The 20,657-nt window shown below is 44.1% G+C and overlaps 1 protein-coding gene across 5 annotated transcripts in view; it reads left to right on the forward strand.

Moving 5' to 3' along the window:
* The first annotated feature begins 2,038 nt into the window (after positions 1-2,038).
* The window catches only part of SLC38A1 (solute carrier family 38 member 1), a 68,587-nt gene continuing 49,968 nt past the window's right edge, over positions 2,039-20,657 (forward strand). For 2 of the 5 annotated variants that reach the window (XR_006889924.1, XM_046670735.1), the window contains exons 1-3: positions 2,340-2,642; positions 13,986-14,099; positions 17,130-17,347. Coding sequence is in view for 4 of the 5 variants with exons in the window: in XM_046670735.1 (XP_046526691.1) it covers positions 17,226-17,347 (122 nt within the window). In the remaining variant the exon portion in view is untranslated. The other 3 variants (XM_046670743.1, XM_046670752.1, XM_046670762.1) reach the window with 3 other exon arrangements.

Consider the following 20,657-nt stretch of genomic DNA (forward strand, 5'->3'; position numbering starts at 1 on the left):
TGTCTCGTTGCAAACGGTTGTAGCATCATGGTTAAGACTGAGTTGGACTTTGAATGTAGACTTGGGCAGGAATCCCGCCCTCCCTTCCCATCTCACCCGCTACTGTCTTAAATGAACATGGCCAACTTAGCCTTTTGGAACCCGCTTTCTTGTTTATACAAAGAAGATAATACCTAATTCAGTGATTGAAAGGACTAAATGAGATCATATTTACATATAAAATGCTTAGCACAGCAGCTGGCAAGGAGTAGGAGCTCAATTCATCACCATTGAATCCAATCCAAAAAATGCTAGGTGACTGCAGTCTTTTTGGTGCATTGAAACTAGCAAGGAGGTTAAAACTGTAATCAAAAGAAAAGCTTGAGATCAGATGCTCTCCAAACAAACACTGGTGGGTACACATCGTGGTTAATAAGGTAACCCTTTCACCCGGCTTATAGAGCTCTGCTCACAGTTTATCTACTTTGCCTATTCGGATTTCTTACCTTATTCATAAGAATTATTTGTGCTGGCCAAGGTGTACACTACTTAAAATTAGTAATTTCATACTCAATTGGCTGCTTCTAGGAAGGATGGGGAAAAGAATCAACCTTTCCATGACCTTAGAATATCACTATGATGTGGGTACTATTGACCCTCTTTTTTAGGAATTAGGAAGACAGGACTAGGATAAAAGTTAAGCAGGTGGGGGAAGCAATAAGCCTCGGGAGCGGAATTTGAACGCAGGTCTGTCCCGCGAGGCTGCCCATCGTTGTGTCCCCGTCTGCTTGCACTGACTTCTCGGTTTCTCAGGTTTATTCACGAGCGTGCCTTCTAAACAGGGTTCTCAGGAAGCCACTGTTGAACTAATGAAGACCATTTACCGCCATTCGACGGGAATTAGGATTTTAGTCAGTTCTGAGGAGTCCGACATTTGGTTGTTCTCTCGCTTTTCCAGCGGTGATAGAAAAGCGACAGCCACTCCATTACAGTGACTACTCAGTCTGCCCGCCTGAAACGCTCCAGGTAGATTAATTGTTCAATGATGATTCACCTTCCTTTTCCTGTTTTGATGGAACACGGAGACTGAAGCATTCCTGTCAGTAAAAAGCTCGAGTTTCCACCCGGCAAATTCGCGCTCTAACGACAGTCTAATTGGGTGACGCGCAGGTGGGATTTCCTGTCGCCATTTTAAGGGATCACAACTCCCCTGCAAGGAAGTGCCCACTCAGTTAAAGGGACTATGCCAGAAACAAAGAGTAAGCAAAAGGAAGGGAAAGGGCCCAGCTGCCCCAGTGCCCTCCATCCTGCTCCCTCGCTCCTCCTGCCCGCAGGATTTGGAGCGCCCTGGTCAGTTAACCTGGGGGTGGAATACGGGGGGCTCCAGGGGGACGACAGCGGGCTCCGGCCTCTCCGCGCCTAGACAGGGGCGCGCTCCGGGCTCAGCAAATCCTTCGGGTCGCGTCACACCCAGTCCCCAAAACAGAGCTCCACAGCACAGATCTCGGGGAGGGCCGGCGAAGGCTGGGGGTGCTGGATCCGGAAGAGGGGAGGCGCCTCCCACTGCGGGTGAGGGACAAAGGCTTTCCAAAGGGGACCGCGCCGCGCTCCTCCGGCTGCTTCGGCCCCCTCCCCGCCAGCCCAGGCCGTCTCGATGCCATTCCAGGAGCCACGGCATCGCTCCATCGCGGCCCGCAGCTCCAGGCGCTGCCAGCGGCTCGCAGGGCTGCGCGTGGACCAGCCACTCCCGCGGCCATTCTCACGCTGCGCCCTTCCCACAATGCAACTCCCCTCGCTCCCCCGGCCACTGCCGGCTCCGCCGTACCCCAAAATGCCCCCCACCCCAGTGCACAACCCTCTTCTCCGCCCGCACCCTCGTAGCCGCCCCCACCTCCATCCCCAAGGGCTCCCAGTCTCCAGCTGCCGCCGCAGTTGAGTTCTGAGCTCGCTGCTGGGCCCCAGGAGGGCGTGGGGCAGGTGTCCAGGCTGCGCATAGCCTCCGCTGCCGGTGCCACCGCCAGTGCGCCAGGCACACGCGCGCCCCGCAACCCCTCCCTCACCCCTTCCCGATGCTCAATCTCCGCCGGCCACGGCCGCTACATCCTCAGCGAGCGGCGAGAGAGAGGTTGCAAGGCGCGGCCGCCAGCAGACACCATGTGATGGGTACGGCTCAGTGACACACAGCTGCGATTAAAGAGCCGGCGCGGGAGGGGAGGCGACGGCGCGCGGACGCGGAGGAATGGCCTGACTTTCCCCGATAAACCATCACGAGCCATGGATGCGCAAGGGCGACGCGCCCGCGAGTAGGAGAATGACTACGATTCGAGACCCTCAGCGCCCAAGCGTGTGGATGTAAGTGGGAGGCTGGCGAGCAGAGTGTGGGTGGGGGTTAGTGGTGGGGGCAGATGCTGATGCAATCGGCCCGAAAAGGAGCGCGCGGGCTGGGGTTGCCACGCCGCTCGGCTTGAAGGTCGCCGCGATCCTCCGCCCTTCACCTTGCTGGGAAATCCGCCACGCCAAGCCAAGCTTCCCCGCCCAGCCCTTGCTGACGGAGGCCACCTCTTCCCGGCCGAGGCAGCCAGACCTTGACACAAAGGACATCGCTCGGCCAGGGGAAAATCCCAGAAGGGCGAACACCCTGACTTTTCCCTTTATTGCCCGAGGTAAGGTGATTTTCGTGCCCACGGAGAGCCGAGGGAGTGGCGGCGGGGAGGAAAGGGATGTTTTAGATGAGAGGAGGCGCCAGCGTAGAAGTCGTCCATGCGGGCTCGAAAGGAAGGAGCGCGCGGCTGTGCCGGATGCATTTTGGTTTTAGGAAAGGAAAAGTCCGGTCTCTTGTTCTTTCCAACGCACGCGGCAGCGTAAGGAGGCGCAGGGGCCCCTGATTTCACCTTTGCGTGGGCTGTGGCTTACTTTTTGGGTCAGTTTTCATAGTGGCAGAGTGTGGCACCAGATATGTTAAACTATACGAGGGGCAGGGACCACGCCGGCCTGGAGGGAGAGCGCAGCCGAGGTGAGGACGCGACTGCATACCCGAGGTGTGTTTGAATCCTGGACATTTCGGGGTAATTCCGTGTGTCTGCAGAGCCCAGAGGAGGGCATGTGATGTCCTCTAGGGTGTCTCGGGGACTGGCCGCCGGCTGGGGAAGGGAGGCGCCGAGCGCGAGTAAACTGAAGCACGGTTTCTTCCCCTTCCTGGAGCTCGGCCCCTCTCTCAGTAACGACGACGAGTAGGACGATGCAGGGGGAGGTTACTAAAGGATGCTGGCTGTGACTCAGTGCCCCTTCTCGGCCTGAAGAGGTTCTTTCCAAAATGGAGAAGGGGAGAAAGAGAGAAGGGCACACTGAGAGTCGGGATCCGCTGGAGCTGGCGAACAAAAGGCCATCGCTCGCGCGGGGCCCGGGCGCGGACTGCCTTCGCCTCCGCTCCCACCCCCTCCTCCCACCCCGGGCACCTCGCTTGCTTCCCTAAACGTCGCCACTAAAGGCCTTTCGACTCGCCGCGTCGGTACCGGGAGGCAAGAGCTCCTTCGTCGTAGTGTGCACCCCGGGGCGCGACCCCCCTTCCATAATCCGCCTTCCCGAGCGTCGGGCTCCTCAGCACCCACTGGGACCCCACAGGTTATAAGACTACCTGGGCGCTGTTCTCTGCGGAACCACAGCCCCGGGGTTTGGGCTAAACTGTAGTCAGAGAAGGTGCGAGTGCATATGGCGGCAAAAGGAATTTCGCGGTCACAGCGTCACGTCGTTTCGGGGTGCCTCTGACAGGCTGTCTTCGGCCCGGGAAGGTGGTGCTAGAATCGAAAGTCCTTTGTGTCTCGCTCTGCGGCGCGGACCCGGTGTTTATAGCACTGTTTCTCCAGTGCAACCCTCATTGCCGCCGGGATCAGGTACTTTCTCAGACGAGTCCAGGGGGATGGATGGAGGAAGAGCGAAAAAGACCCCAGCGCTAGGAAACGGTATTTATTTGCGTTTGGAAGCGGATTTGACATCTCTGCAGGGGGTTTTAAATGTTTTAATGTAAGGGGGAGGAGAGAATCAATCTATGGTTTGTAAGCTGCAGGGCCTAGGAAGGCTGTAATTTGTCACCTTGATAGAAGAAACTGTGCGGCAACTCGTGCTTCTGACGTCAGAAGGACAACGGAAATAAAACCTGAGCTAGGTGGCCGGCTGGCCTCGTTCTTAAACATCTCATGCTCGGTGGGTACTCGAGAAATCCATGCAAGACGGCCAAGGGTGGCCACTGATCCAGTGTGGGCCCCCTCAAAATGGCTTTACCCTTCAGAGTCACTTTAGTTCTCAGTATGTCGCCTCAGGCATCCGGAAATCCGCCTGGTTTGAAGTCTTAACCTTGATGAGGTTTATTCAGTTATTTTTTTTCAACGTATTCAGTAAGTGTTTCCTACTGAGAGCTTGATGTGTGGCAGGCAGCCAACAAAATAAAGTTTGTGCTTCTGTGACACTTCCATTCTCCTGGGGAAAAGAGGACCTGCACGTTCAGTTGAATTTGAGGTATCTGTTAGTGCAGTGAAGAAATAAAACAGAATTTTGCCATGGGGAGGGTGCTTGAGAGAGACGACCATGTGGGCAGACCTGTGTGAGGGGGTGACATTTGTCCTGAGGCTAGGAGAATAGGCATTTGGCTATTGCTAGTCTTGTCTTTTCCTCCTTCTGGGGGATAAGACTTGAGGGCAATACCCAGTCTTACTGGTTATTGTTCCCAACACAGAGCCGCTGCTTAATAAGTGCCCGTCAGATTGAGATCTTGGCCAAGCCACATTGTTCACCTCTTTATGCTATTGTTGCCATCCTTTCCTGTCTATGTCTCATTATTTGTGCCCCTTCTCCTAAGTTGAAACAGTAGGGTTTTTTCCTACTCTGCTCCTTTTTCTCTCTTACCCTCTCCCTCCACTCCTGAGCAGTTACCAGGCCTTTGCAAGTGCTCCTCAAAGTTGCCTTCTCATCTTCACTCCCACTGCCCAAGTTCAGGTCCCTGTCACCTGACCTAGACATGGCAATTCAAGTAGTGCATTGAGATACAAGAATCATGAAACAGACATGGAGGTGTCCTGAGGAAACCAGCGCTCAGGGGAGGAAGATGCAAGCGCGACACGTGGTTAAGAGTGAAGAAGCCGGTTAGTGAGGCATGTCGGCTTTCTGGTTGGTCTCCTCCATACCAAGGTCTGCTCCCCAAGTTCAATATTGACACTTGCATGAGATCTGTTTTTCCAAAACGCAGTTCACATTTGTCCACGACCTTGCTTTTAAGTACCTTTAGTGGGTTCCCATTGCCTTCATTAAAGTCTAAAACTCCTCAGCCAGACACTCAGGACCCGCCACAGTGTGACTCCTCGCCTCTTACCCTCTCCTCTTACCCTCTCTTTCTCCCAGTTCACCCTATGCCCTCCCTGTCACTTTTCTGCTTCAATATTGGTGTTGATTGCAGACTGGAATGTCTACTGAAATCCTATATATTTGTGAAGGCCTGGCCCAAACATCACTTCTCTACCTCTTCAAATTAGTGTTTGCTGATCACCTCTTGGCATTTTCATAATGATTTATCTTTCACTGTTTGCACTGTTGTCACTCCTGATGATGGAAAGTGGAGAATAATGCCATAGGCTTCAAATCAAATGTAAATCCCAGGTCTCAACTTACCAGCGGCAGGGAGGAGGGGGGGGGGACCTTGGACAAGTTGTTTAGCATTGCTAAACCTCAGGGGTTTTTTAAATTGTTAAATGGAAATGATGATGGGAATGAAATGATGATGGGAATGATGATGATGGTCGTGGTAGTGGTACTCATCTTATTGAGTTATCCTGAGGATTTCATTAAGATAATGGATGCAAAGTGCTTGGCATGGTGTTGCACTCCACATATATTGAATTAAAGAGACTTCAGGTTTCTCCTCTATCAGAGAGGGTGAGGAAAGTAGGATCAGTAAAGCTCCCCTTACCTCTGATATTCTGTAAATATGTAAGCATTTAAAAATACTTTCCTGAAAATAATATCTTAATGGAAACTCTCTGAATCTTTTCAGTCTCTGGGAGAATATGCAACTCTGAAAGGAAGGGTTGGGGTAGGGGAATCATGTCAGCACATTCAAAATTGCATCGTAGACTTCAGAAAATGACACCTTGGAACACTACCCTGAAATTGAGTCTTCTAAAAACATGGTTATACTTATTTCTGAAATATGATCTCATTATATTCCTTGGTTTTCTAGAGACCACCTGTACGTTAGAGTTATTAACTAACAGTAAAGGAGTTCAGTGACTGGGAAGGTGCCATGGTTTGGGGAAACTTTGCAAGCCCCAGAACTCTGCCTCAAGTGAAGTTACAATGTCTTTGTCAATAATTAGCTGGGTGCACTTGAGTAACTCATTTAACATCTTCATGCCTCATTTTCTCATCTGTCCCATGCTGAGCACAGTGTCTGAGCTGCTGAACTCACAGAGTTGAGAAGATACAATGAGAACAGAGCTAAGAAAATCCTTGAACAAGTTAAAAGAACTATTCCAGATGATAAGCATCTGGAGTTAAACGCACTGCTAATCAGTAGGTTTAGATTAGTGATTCTCAACTCTGGCTTCACATTAGACTCACCTGGGGTGTTTTACAAGCTACCAGTGCCGAGACTCCATGTCCAGAGAGTGAGATTTAGTTGGCCTGGGGTAGAGCCCAGATATGGGAATTTTTTCAAAAAAATAACACGAGGGATAATTCTAATATGCAAACACAACAAAATCAGAAATCAAATCAAGACCTCCATATGTTGTTTGATAAAGTCTTAGTAACGCAAAATTGTGAGCTTGAGTGACTTTTCTTCTGATTCGACTAAACCAACCGGTTGTTGACATCATGGAGTCACAGCTTCAGGTTACAATTTCTAACCTGAGTTTTCCCAGACGTAGAAGACTGCCCAGAGATACAGCAGGGCCGCATAAAGATTTAATGTGCGGATCTCACTTTCCATCTCTTAGGAGTGACGAAGAAGATTGGAACAGAAAGAGACAATGGAAAGGAAAAGGAAAGGGACAGGCTGTGGCCCCAGGTATGGGAGGAGGGGGCTCTGAGTGGGACAAGGATAGGACAGAGTAGAGAGAAAAAGTCGAGTTGGATTTATTGAACTGGTTTTGTTCATGTTGCAGACTGGTGGCTATAGAACCAAATGAAGCCTACGGGTATATATTGCGTGACCTACACTTGCTTTTAAAATTGTTTGGAATTAATTGTCAACATTTAAATATCAGAATTTTACTTAAAATTCCAGCATTTCTTGAAACAAAATCAAAAGATCTGGCTTATTCCTACTGAAATAGATGGGACACGTGTTCTCCAGCTCTTTATGCCCAATCTGCCTTGCTCCTGTATCTTACCTGCCTGGGTCCTGGCTGCACCGGTCTTAACCCTTGTCTAAATCTGTAGATCTTACCGCTGGCCGCACATTAGAATCCCCTGGAGAGCATTCAAAATATGCTTGGATTCCATCTTAGGCCAATGAAATCAGAAACTGGTGTCTGTTGGGGGTAGGGGAGTTATCACCATTATTGTTTTAAAGCTCCGAGGTGGCTCCTTTGTCTAGTCAGAATTGAGGACCACTAGTTTAAGTCACCTACTCAAAAGATTTGTCCACAAGCCCATCTTCTTAGCTCCGAAAGAGATCCATTAAGAAACAGTCTATAGAATCATACATTCAGAGGATTTTAGACCTGGGAGAGCTCTGTGGGAGAGCATCAGTTAATCTGACCTTCCTGTTTTAAAGTGAGAAGACAGAGGCCCAGAGAGAAGGAAAAATTTGTTCAAAGACTATACCATGATTTGGTATTGGATTATACCGTGTTTTATTATGTTTTTCTCTTTTCAAATAAAGGCATATTTAAATTTTTAAAAAATAAATGATCTTCTTTTCATGCACCACTTTGTAGTGCTTTACAATTCATATTTGTTTTTCCTAGAGTATTTTGTTAGCAGTTAGTTGTCATAGCTTAACTAGGGCTTAAAAACGAAGACATTCCCATCTATTGTTTTTAGTTCAATGGCAATCCTTGATCAGAAATATCATAAGAGCAAAAACATGCATGTACAAAGAAAAAGAATTTTCTCAAAGGCTGAAATAGTCCAGGCTGTTTTCATCTCCATAAGTTTTTAGTAAATACCTAACTCTCTGAATTTTCAGTTGATGAGAAAGATTTTTAATTTTGTTATTCATACTGCTCAGATACACTCACTGTTCTAATTAAATGAAGCATCAAATGTTGTTGTTACTGTTGTTCTTAGTGTAGTATGCATTGCGTCCTCCTATATGCAGAGTTACAGGTTGACTTCATTAACTTCTGGAGTTTATCAGTATTTTCTGTCTTAGAGAAATCAGAGTAGTTTCAAAACATCTGTATATGGATAGGTTCATTCCCAGACATCCTAGGCTTGGCATATTGATAACAGACATTTAAAAGATCATCTGGGAACTGAACAGAAGAGGAATTATGGAGCATAGGAACAGGTATCGGAACACTGTGAACAAGAGAGGACATGGGGCAATCTGTCCGAGGAAGCGAGCAGCTCGTCTCCCAGCCCCACGCAGAAAGGGTCAGTCCTCATCCCTGGGGGGCTTCCTCTAAGACGAGGCTTCTCACCTTCGGCACTACTGACTTTGGGGGCCGGATAGCTCCTTGTTGTGGACACACATCCTGTGCATTGTGTGAGGTTGAGTGGCATCCCTGACCTCTCTCCACTGGAAACCTGCAGCACCCTCTCACTTGTGACAACCAAAAATGTCTCCAGACATCGCCAAATGTCCCCTGGGGTTGGGGGCCAAAATTGTCCCCAGTTGAGAACCACTGCTTCAGTACAACTCTTTCTCTGGACTTTTAGAAATCATGCCGAGAATTCTCAAACATTCCAGGCATCGCGGCCAGGATCTTAATGATAAATACTTTCTATTTATGCAATACTTTACAGTTTTAAATGTGTTTTCATAATTCCCACATGCCCAGGTCAAATGTAAAAGAAATTAAGTGGCAGACAATGAAAACTATGCGGTAGGCCTGTATACTTGCTTCCTTTATCTTCCTCTTTGGTGTTGTTTTCCTGGGGAAATTGTGTTTGTGAGGGTCACTGATAGATTGTCTGCAGACAGATGATCATAGCTTTCTTTTTGAGTTTAGTCATCATCATTGTTAACACATATATCCTCTCGCCATGTGCTAGGGAGCTATGAGGTCTATGGTCTCTCCCCTCAGGGAGTTGAAGTTGTAGTTAGCGAGAAGGATAATTACATAAAACAATTATTAAAATATATGAGAGCTCTTGCTATAAGCCAGTGAGTAATCTATACAAAAGTGCTGTAAGAATTTATCACAAGTAAGTAATCAACAATGAGTTGGTCATTGGAGAAAGACATCACAGAGTGGTTGGTTTGAAATTTAAAAAAAGTTTACAAGCAAGCAAGCTGGATTTTGAAAGAAATGTCATACTGCGGTAGGCACAGGCTGGATGGGAAGGTGGGGGAAGTGTGTTCAAGGCCAAGGGAATGGTGTTAAAAAGCAGAAAACTGCATAAGAGTAGATCCATTGCAGGAATGGAAGGTCCAGAAGGAATGTCATGGGAGAGAAAATTAGAGATAGTTATGAGCAATCTGGGCTTTGAGTTCGAGGTGCCAGAGATTGGACTGCATCCTGTAGACATTAGGAAGAGTCATGACTGGCAAGGAGGGGAGAGGAATGAGCAGGGTGCATGTTTTCAGGAACAATCCGTGTCTGTAGATGGGAGGGGGTAGGGATCTGTAGATAGCATGAAGGAGAGCGAAAGTGACAAAGTTAGGGTTGTGGAAGGAAGGAACATTATGAAGGAATGTCGATAGCTCTTGGTGACTGATTAGATAGGAGGTAGTATTAAAGTGATACCCAGGATGCAAGTCCGAGTGATGAAGAGAATGAACATTATCTTTAACAGAAATAGAAAAGCTGATGTGTGAGGTCAGGTGATGTGTTCAGTTAGGCACGTGGAGTTGGAGGTAATGGCAAACAGCCACGTGGAGGAGTCCAGTGGGCTGCGGGAGTCGAAAAAGAATTTGTGGAAATTTTTCTGAGCAGGAAGGAACCTGAGAGATCATCTCTCTCTCTCCAGCCTTCTCATTTTACAGACAAAGAAACATGTGACATGTTAAGTGACTTGATCATTATCAAGTAGTATTTATGAGGGAGATCCTATTTCATAATGCAAAGGAACTTTATAAAATGAAAAGGCCTGGGAAAAAAGATCTGAAAGATGCCCTCGTGGGTTGAAGGCATCTACAGGCTTGAAATCTTAAAAAGGAAGGAATTTGGAGTGTGTGGAGGGAAGAGGGTAGGCCGAAGAGCTGCCCCTACCCCAAGGGTGGGAAGGGGAAGGGATCTGGTAAAGGAGGCAAAGAGGCAGCCCTTCAGAGGATGCTGTGAGGAGCAAGTTGGGAGAGGTCAGGAAACAGTGCTCCCTGCCCTGGAAGGAGTTAAAGAGAACGTGGACTGAGAAACGGCCACTAGCCTTGATTAGAAAGTGAGTGGTGGCAATAGTAGCAATGACAGTCACAATAGCTAGAACCAGGTCGGGCACTATTGTAAGTGCTGCACATGGTCTCATTCATGGAATCTTTATAACGACTGTGTAAGGTGGGTATTTATTACTTTATCTCCATTTTACAGATGAGGAAACGGAGGCAAAGAGAAGTTGACCTACTTGTACCAGGATCACAGAGCTCCTATGTGGTGGAGCCAGAATTTGCCAGTCGGGCTGGGTTTCAGGGGATTGATGAGGACAGAAGCGAGTTGTTCAGGCTGTTGGCAGTAAAGAGAGGAGGGAGGTGGTAGTTCAAGGTCCTAGACAAGGTCGCTTTCAAGATATGGAGCTGAGCGTGATGACTCACAGAGGTCGGGGAAGCCAGCAGAGCGTAAGTGGCTGTACAGGGTGCGGGCAGAGCAGAGACCACTAGCACAGGTTCTGTCATGAGTCTTGAGTAGGAAGAGGCAAAACATCTTTTCTTCTGAGATTGCTCCCTGGCTCCCAGCCTTACCAAAGTTACCAAAAGGCCATTTTATTATTCCCCACCTCCCAAGGACCTCAGGTTTTCAAAGATTTTGAGTATCAATTTTAAGCTTTTATTTTTAGTTGAAGTATAATTTATATGCTATGCAATGCCCGGATCTTAAGTATACTGTTTAATGAGTTTTGACTACAACTTTAATATATTAATTCATTTCCCATTTTTGTTGCTCAAAGATGCATAAAATTTCCAGTAAGAATCTAGGATTATCACATCAAGTTAATGCAATCTAGTCAAAAGCAAGGATACCTGACTTTTTAATTAACCTGTTTAAGACTGTTTGAGGCCTTTTGAAATACAGAAAAGCAGCTGATAGATGCATATTATTACTAAGACCCTTGTGATCCAAGGACCCCAAACCGGTAAACAGGCTCAGTCAGTCATGGAAAGAGACCACAGGAAGAATGGGACCATCGTTGGCTTTAGGCCTAACGCTTTCTGAAAACCTAGCTATCACAGTTGATTCTCAGGAGCTGAGCTAGGACAGTGTGATCTTATTAGTTCTTCAGAATAAAAAAACCAAATAGTGATTCATAACAATTTTAAAATTAAGTGTATGTGACTGGATATTTAGAGATATTAAGGAACTCCTCTTATTGTTTTGGTTTGATAGTAAAATGGTGGTACTGTTTTTAAAAAGAGTTCTTACTTTTAAAGATGTGTGCTGAAATATTTACAGATGATCAGATATCTGAGATATGCTTTAAAATAATTCTATGTTGTGTGTGTGTGGGGGGGGGGCGGGGTAAAACTTTAACAAGAGTGGCCTGAATTGATAATTGTTAAAGTTGGTACATGGTGGTTTATTATTCTGTTCTGTCCACTTTTATATAGTTTAAAAGTTCTCATGGGGGCTGGCCCTGTGGCTGAGTGGTTAAGTTTGCATGCTCCACTTCAGCGCCTGGGGGTTAGCGGGTTCAGATCCTGGGGCGGGTACTGAGCACCGCTCGTCAAGCCATACTGTGGTGGCATCCCACATAGAAGAATTAGAATGATTTACAACTAGGATATACAACCATGTGCTGGGGATTTGGGGAGAAAAAAAAAAGAGGAAGATTGGCAACAGATGTTAGCTCAGGGCCAATCTTCCTCACCAAAAAGCATTAAAAAAAAGTTCTCATAATAAAAATTTAAAAGGGAGAAAAAATAAAACTAAGAACATCGGTCAGGGTTTAGTTTCATATAACAGATCTTTCTATGTATGTTAAGCAAAAGGGATTTAATACAGGGAATTAAGTGCCTGTAGAATTGTTAGAAGAGAAGGCAGAGTGGGCTCTAGGCTGGGCCTCTGGGAATAATTACCAGAACACCACCACTCCACTGGCCTGCTAAGGGAACTGCTACTTGTGCCTCCATCAGGAAGCTTGTTTCTCATTGTCTCAACTGCATGAGCCAAAAACGCATCACTTGTGCCAAATCTGATGATTAGGAATCCATAGCCACAACTGTTGGTTCCAGGGCTATTTGCTGCACCTGCTAGCAAAATGGATGCCGTGCCCCCACTACCTTGCTCTCTGATTGGTGGAACCTAAATCATATCTAAAACCCTAGCTGCAAAGGAATGTGGGAAATGTAGTTTTCCACTTTCCATTCTCTACAGAACTGGACTAGAAAGAAGTGGGAACAAACACTGAGCGGGCCAATCCACCACAAAGTATATTAGCAATTGAAATTGTATTTTTGCTTATTTATCTCAAAAAGTAATTTTGAACGATGATTCAGTCACAACATATTCTTTGGTTTAGTATTCCCTATACAATCTTTTAATCATCTTTCACCAAACCCTTAAAACCTCCTATTACTGAAAAACACATCCCTTGCTCCCTCTAGCTAGGTCCATCTGAATGGTCATATAAGGCAGTTGTATGCACATGTACCCTCCATGTCTTTGCTTGCGCTGGTCCCAATACAAGTAAGCCCTTCCCTATCCTTCAGCCTAAATCCTACCGTTTTTAGACATAGTACAAATCCTCTCTCTTTGTAAAATCTTACCTGATTTCTCCAGGCCTCATGTATTTTCCTCCCTTCCTTCCTCCCTTCCTCCCTCCTTCCTTCCTTTCTTCCTTTGTTCCTTTGCACTTTCCTTCCTTCCTTCCTTCTTTCCTGTATGTACATATGTATGTATGTCTCTGAAATCTCTCTGGACTTGTTCTTTGATCTGCCATATAATTTGGTCTCCATCATGCTAATGTTTTATGGTATACTGTCACTTTAAGTGGGTGGGTCTTGCTTTCTGAAATAAGCTCTGAGCAATGTAAAGTTTGCCGTTTCTTTGTGTATCCTCTCCTTTGGTACTTAACCTCATGCAGAGTAGAGAATAAGTTTATGTATTTGACATTGATACTGTTAGTAGAATGTACCCATATGAATATGAAGATACTAATGCTTGCTTAAGAGTACCTCACAAGATTGCGGTAAAGGCTCAGAAATGTTCTGTGTTGAGTAAACAAATTTGTAGCCTATTATAAATGTTGGGAGATAGTAATTATGGTTGGGTTAACATCAAGATCTTCACACCATCACCCCATTCGGCCTTTTAATTAATTGCAGAGTCTGATAATTGCTTCCATCTTTCAGTGAAACTGTAATTCTTTGCTTCTTGAACTCAACCTGCACTTCTGCCCTTGAGCCACTGACCATGTCAATGACAAGTGTCAGCTCAGGCCCCATCTCCGCCTGGCAGTCTCCTGTCCACCAAGCAGTGTGACTGTCCCGTAGTAATGGGTTAGATGTCAGTTTATGGCACAGACAAGCAGTTAAGCAAGCATTTGCGGTAATGGTGTAGACCCGCGTTTACTGACATAACTCAGGATAGGAGCCCAGATCTTAAGTGAAAAAAATATGTTTTAAAAAATCTATGGTATGATTTCCATTTTTGTACATGTGTACATATTTTTTATTTGTACTCACGTTTTTCATTTAACAGATATTTATTGAGTGTCTACTGTATGCCAGGCGCTGTATCTATGTGCATAGAAAATCCTGGAAGTTCATACTCCAATATATATACAGTGGTCATCTCTGACTGCTGAGAGAACAGGTAACTTTTTTCTTCTTACTTGTTTCCTCCTTCATTTGCAAACTTCTATTGTCTGACTTTTCTACAAAAACCTATATTATTTATTGATAAGGAACTAATATGTTTTTAAAAACACTTCTTTCTTCAAAATGCTTACAATGTAATGCTACAGGAGAAAAGTAGGTTAAAAACAGTCTAAAATCTCAATGTCAAATAAAAAAGAGAGAGGGAGCTAAAGAGGGAGAAAGGAAAAGAAAAGGAAGAATAAAGGAGGAAATACATCAAAATCTAATGGTGGTTGGGGTCGGCCCGGTGGTGCAGCAGTGAAGTTCGCACGTTCCACTTCTTGGCAGTGCGGGGTTCGCCGGTTCGGATCCCGGGTGCGGACATGGCACTGCTTGGCAAGCCATGCTGTGGCAGGCGTCCCACATATAAAATGGAGGAAGATGGTCATGGATGTTAGCTCAGGGCCAGTCTTCTTCAGCAAAAAGAGGAGGATTGACAGTAGTTAGCTCAGGACTAATTTCCTCAAAAAAAGAAAAAATCTAATGGTGGCCATTTTTCAGTGGTGAGATTTCTTTTACAACGTCTGTTCTAAGGATTCTACAGTGAGCATGTATTTAGTTTTAGAATCAGAAAAAAAAAATTTCTTTTGCAAGAGCCAGTTCAAATGTGACTTTTCTATGAAGCTGCCTCAGATCCCTGAATCTGACATTTTCCAAACTTTTTAAATCCCTTCATCACCTCGCACTCAATAGATATAGGATCCGTTGAATGGATAGTGTTTTCTAAGTGTGGGCTTAACCTTAGTGACAGGTGTCACTAACTTTGCTAGTTTTCTCCATTTTCTGAGTTTGCATTTTCAATAACAAGTCAGATTTCAGATAGGTTATTTCACAACAATACAAATTTATTCCAAAAAACAGAAGAGTAGATTAGGACACAGACACTACACAGACGGAGGAAAAACGCTGTGAAGACACAGCAAGAGGGCAGCTATCTGCAGGCCAAGGAGAGGAGCCTCAGAAGGAATTAAACTGGCGACGCCTTGACCGTGGACTTCTAGCCTCCAGAACTGTGAAACAATAAATTTCTCTTCAAACCAAAGGAAGAAAAGTTTATTCTATGTGATTGACTTAGTACTGGTATTTGCCTAATACTGACATAATTTTAGCAGCAAGGACTTTCTCTTTTCTTTTTGTTCTTTTCTCTTTTTGTCCATTTTTAAAATTAGTTATATATATTTATGTTTATATACATATGTGTGTGTTATTTGTATACACACACACACACATATATTGATATGAAACTTTCAATTCAAACAGTAGACTTCAGATTTATTGTTAGTCAACCTTGCCTTGTGTCAGAAAATTGTTATCTAGTCCCTATTTCCTATCAGTTTGTGGAGAGAAAAGGACTCTGAACCCAGACTGGGAACTTCATCCACTGAATCAACTTTCTACCAGTCCTGTAGTATCACTTCAGTAGCCCCTGAGGGCGTCACACAGGAGAGAGCCAGTGTGGCAAGACTTCTAGAAATTACCTATTTGTGCAGCTTTCATCAGAGGGGCCCAAGGCGTGAGAGTGGGATTCAGCCCCTTTAATGCACTTCAACTTTTGCAAAGTGAAGACAGGTTGTAAACATTGCTGCTGTGTGAAGGCACTGAAAGCAATTAGAGATTGCTCTGGCGCTATTACTCTGGCTAGAAGACTCAGCCACGAGCTGCCAGGTTGGCCTCAGACCAGGAGGTCATGGAGTTTAAATCTTCCTGTCCTGCTTCCTGCTTTCCAGGAGAAGCCCTGCCCCACAGGAAGATGAGGCTCCTGGAAGCCGAGGTGTTACATAGTATTTATGTTGTGGAAGCTGTAAAGGATCCTGGAACCAGGGAAGTTCCATTCTAGATAGGAGACTGTGAATAAAAAGGAATAATGCATGGCCTAGTGTAAAGAAGAAGAGAAGAGAAAATTCCTGAAAAAGTATCATTCTAGGGTACTTTCTATGGGCCCTGAAGATATTATCAATTAGCAAAATGTTTCTTGGCGTAAATTAGAATGTTTAAATGGGCACATTGGAGTTTTGACCTTAACTAGGTTACAGTCGTCTTCTGGAATTCAGGATCAGACAAAATATCAAACGTCATCCAAGGGGGTTACCATTGGAGGTAAAAAAAAATCTCATTGCCATTCAGCTTCATTCCGTGGTCCCCATCACCTCACTGAGATTGTCCCAGTGAGGCTCCCGTACATACACAGGCCTTGCTTTTGAAGTTGCATTTACCTCTGTTGCCACCTGCTTTTTGATTGGTGATGTGTGTGTCTGAAACCTTTTTCCCCCTTACATGTTATTGGTGACCCCTCAGCATTTAAATCACAGTTCTCCACGTGGAGGAAAACGTGAACTCTGCAAGTCTTTCGTTTCTGATGAGGAAATATAGTTTCAGGTGGATTAACCTAAATCCCCTGGGTATGAGTTTTTAATTTCCTAATACCCTGACATGGGGTGATTTCATTGGAGAGACTGATTTAATCGCTTTCAGTTGATGGATAAACTGTTTGCTAAATTTCAAAAGACAGATTGGTCCTCTGCTGCTTGACCTTTAGGTTGGATAGTTTATCCCTCATGATGCCATTTAATGAGGATTTCCATTTTTATTAAACTGGGATTGCTAAATCAGAGGTGCTTTTGTGTCTGTGCAGTCTGTACCCAGCTATCTGTGCGCCCTGTGGTCTGACGCATTAAAATAACTGAATCGCTTTCATTTTAAGCACACTGTTTCATAAAAGGGCGTCTATATTGCCTGCAGCTGACATGAGCATAAAGATTATGGGACATGACTCATTTTATAGTTAGAAATGGAGGGAGATTTATGAAAGGCATAAACATTTACAGCCTCTATAACTTGATGTACAAAGATTGTTTTAATGCATCCAGTAGCAAAATGTAAAAGTTGGCGTATCAGTAAATTAACTATTTGTTTACTTGTAATAGTTTATTTTTCATCAATGGTGATATTCATATGTTTAATTATTTTTCATGGTGTTGTATTTCAGGAGTGTCAAGCTGATATTTTTGCTGCTATCCACTTGTAAATACACTCAGAACAGGAGAATTTGGGCTAATTTTTTGACTACAGGTACTTTCTAAACATGATGCATTTCAAAAGTGGACTCGAATTAACCGAGTTGCAAAACATGACGGTGCCCGAAGACGATAACATTAGCAATGATTCCAATGATTTCACTGAAGTAGAAAATGGTCAAATAAATAGGTGAGTATTTTTCCACTAACACTTCCATCCAATGAAAGAAATGTCTCTAAAATATTATTCTGGTTTTCAGTTATTTTCTTGAATTATTCATTACTAAGGTTATGCTCCATTTGAAGATGTAATTTGAATTTCTTATGTGACATCTGTTGGGCATAGTCTGCAATAGCAGATGAAGCAAATAGGAAAGTAATTTATTCATCTTTTCAAATCTTTCAATTGAATCTAATAAAAATGTATGAATACATTGGACCCCAACCAGCCCTCACTTTTCAAAAGCTCTGTGCTTATGAATTAGACGGAGTGTTGGAATTTCACTGCATCTCGTATCTGAGTGTGTACTACAGTCATCTGACCTCGCCCACATTTTAAGCAAAAAATGGTCAAAGTCGCGTTTGCCAATGTTCCTGTATTAAAACTACAAATACATCATTACAAGCATCATTTGTAACATGGATTTTGAATAATAACAATAATAGTTGAGCTCAGATGGCTCTATGAGAAACTGTAGTAGAGAAACAGTACATGAAACAGAAAAGAAGAGATAGCATGAATGAGAGGAAGTAGAGACGTAGGTGGGAAGAGCACTGATCTGCAAGCTCTTGAATCAACTGTGACCTCCTTCCAACAAGTCCTTCCAACTCTTGGGTTCTGTGTAGAGTAGGACCAAATGTCTCTCTCTCTCTCTTTTTTTTTTTTTTTAAATTATTTGGGGCATCCTCTGACCTACTGATTTTGTAGCAGCTTATGTGGACCCCTTGGCAGGAAGCCCTCTAGCTGGGAGTTAGTGATGCTGCTCGTCTGAAGCATGAGGCCTCCTAAAGGCTAGGAGAAGAGAGGGGAGTATACAGGACTACTTATTAGATACCAACGATGCTGCGCTTTGGGGCGGGGGCTCAAAAGGAACTTGGGATGGAGGAGGATGAAAACTTTACATCAACTAACCAAGCGTCTCTGAGGAAATCATTTCTGATAATGTGCTCTACATTCTGATAATTGAAAGTCCAGCAGAGGACTTAGCTGCCGTATTTATATATACTTAGAAGTTTCAGCTCTGCCTCGCCTCCTTTTTCTCTTCCTTAAATGTTCTTTGAGGTCAAGTCTCCAACCCAGACACTTCCTCATTATCATCCAAGTATTATTTACTGTGTTGTGATATTTCGTATTGTTGGACTCAAGTTTGCTTCTTTCCTCTTTCTGACTAATTATTTATAGTAACTATGGTTTCTTGAGTGCCAGGTGTTTCTACGTATATTGCTGTTTATCCTTATAACATCATGCAAAATATTCTTTTGCAAATAAGGAAAATTTAAAAATTTCGTTTACAAATAGAGAAACTGAAACTCGGAAAAAGAAAATAACTTTCCCAAGGGCATACACAGGTCTGTCTGAATTCCTGCCCTTCTCTATCCTGCTGCCTTTGGTTATAGTGCTCGGGCATTCACGGAAAAGATAGTCTTTATTAGTTGTATTAAACTCTACAAGTGCCAGTTCATGCTCTGTACTTCTGGAGTGTTCTGCAGTCACTGCTGGCCTGCACTTAACCATAGATGGGGTTCTAACCATTTCACAAATAGGACATTTTAGTTTTATAACGAAGCTTCATTCCCAAAGTATGCAAACCTTGAGGACCTTAAAATAAGAGTGATTTATAATATTCTGTTTAGAATCTGAACTTGATCTTAAAAAGTTTTGCCTACTGAAAGTCTTAAGTTTTTGAGGGGATTACCACTTGCAGTAGGTGGAAGCACCCATTCTTGCCCCTGACTTGGGCACCTTGCCCAGGTGAGCTCACTTCCCTGTGGACTGTGACTAAGGCAAGGACTGGTGCAGCGGGAGAGCTCTTGGGTGTGGACCACTTGTTTTGCAGAATTGGGTTCCACTGTTGCCCATGCAGTGTGATGCATTTATTTATTTTGTCTCCCCTCCTTCACTGACACAGTTCATGAATCTTGCTTCATTTTTGGCTCTAGAACGATTAAAATTAAAAACAACATATTACAGGATGAAGTCTCAGCTTTTTAGCCTCAGGCAAAAATCAAAAAAGACCCCTACCATGATTCCTGCAATAGTTTCACCTGAGTCCCTCTCGCTCTTCAGCTTTTTCACAGTGATGGGAGGAAGGTAGACCTAACCAGATGAATCTAAGAGAACCAGCTCCCAAAACAGTGAACTTGTAGGAAACAGTGCCTCTTTTTAGAGAACTAGAGTAAATGTTGAAAATAAATATTCATCTCTCATTATCTGGCATCTAGCAGATAGCTTTGCCTGGAAACTCCCCATTATGATACTATAAGAATCATTTTTTTAAGTTCAGTTGAAAATAGAGTACAGCCATTTGGGCATTAGGACCCCTGTCCTTATTGCAGCTCAATTGTTTTATTTCATACCCTAATTTTGGGGTTGTAGTCAGAGAAATCTATACCTGGAACAACAAAACCTTTCAAAATGTCCACTAGGTGAGGACTGCTGACATTTTCATGTGCATATGAAACACCTGGAAATGTTGTTAAAATGCAGATTTTGATTGACTCGGTCTGGGTTGAGGCCTGAGATTCTAATTTCTAGAAAGCTCCCAGGTGATGCCCGTACTGCTGGTCCATGGACCACACTTTGAGTAGCAAGCTCTAGACTCTTCCTCTAGATGTGTTCTTCCTGAGAGAAGGAACCACCTTAATCATCTTTATTTCTTGTACCCTGTAGTGATATGATAATAGTGCCTGATAGACTGTGGACATTACAAAGTATTTGTTAAATGAGAGAGAGAGACAGACAGACACAGAGAGAGCAGTTAAGTGCACGTTTTCATTTAGACTTGTATTGAATCCTGGCTCTATCAGTAGCTCTTGTGTGATCTTGTGCTTTGAGCCTAAATTCCATCCCTGTAAGACAGGAATAATAATAATACCTTATCTCTTGGGATTGTTGGGGAATATTAGTCGCAATACTTTTTGTAGGTTAAAAACTCAGGCTGTGCAATCAGCCAGCTTAGGTTCAAATCCTGGCTCAACAGCATAGTTATTAGTAATGCAACTTTGGTCAAGTTACTTAATTTCTGTAAAATGGAGCTAATAATAATACCAACCACATGTAATTATTGTGAAAATAGATGAGAAATCCATGTCAAGTACTTGGCACAGTGTCTAGTAATGGTAAGCCTTTTAGTATGAAACAAGTGTATATCAATAAAAGTGCAACCCTCTTTCTTTGGCAAGCACTTCTCCACCCCCAGGAATAATAATATTGCTTTAGGCTTTGGATGATTGCTGGTTATTATTACCTTCAAGTTGTTGAAATGTTAGTATATTATTCT

The sequence above is a fragment of the Equus quagga genome, chromosome 1 (assembly GCF_021613505.1).
Source record: "Equus quagga isolate Etosha38 chromosome 1, UCLA_HA_Equagga_1.0, whole genome shotgun sequence".
NCBI lineage: Eukaryota > Metazoa > Chordata > Mammalia > Perissodactyla > Equidae > Equus > Equus quagga.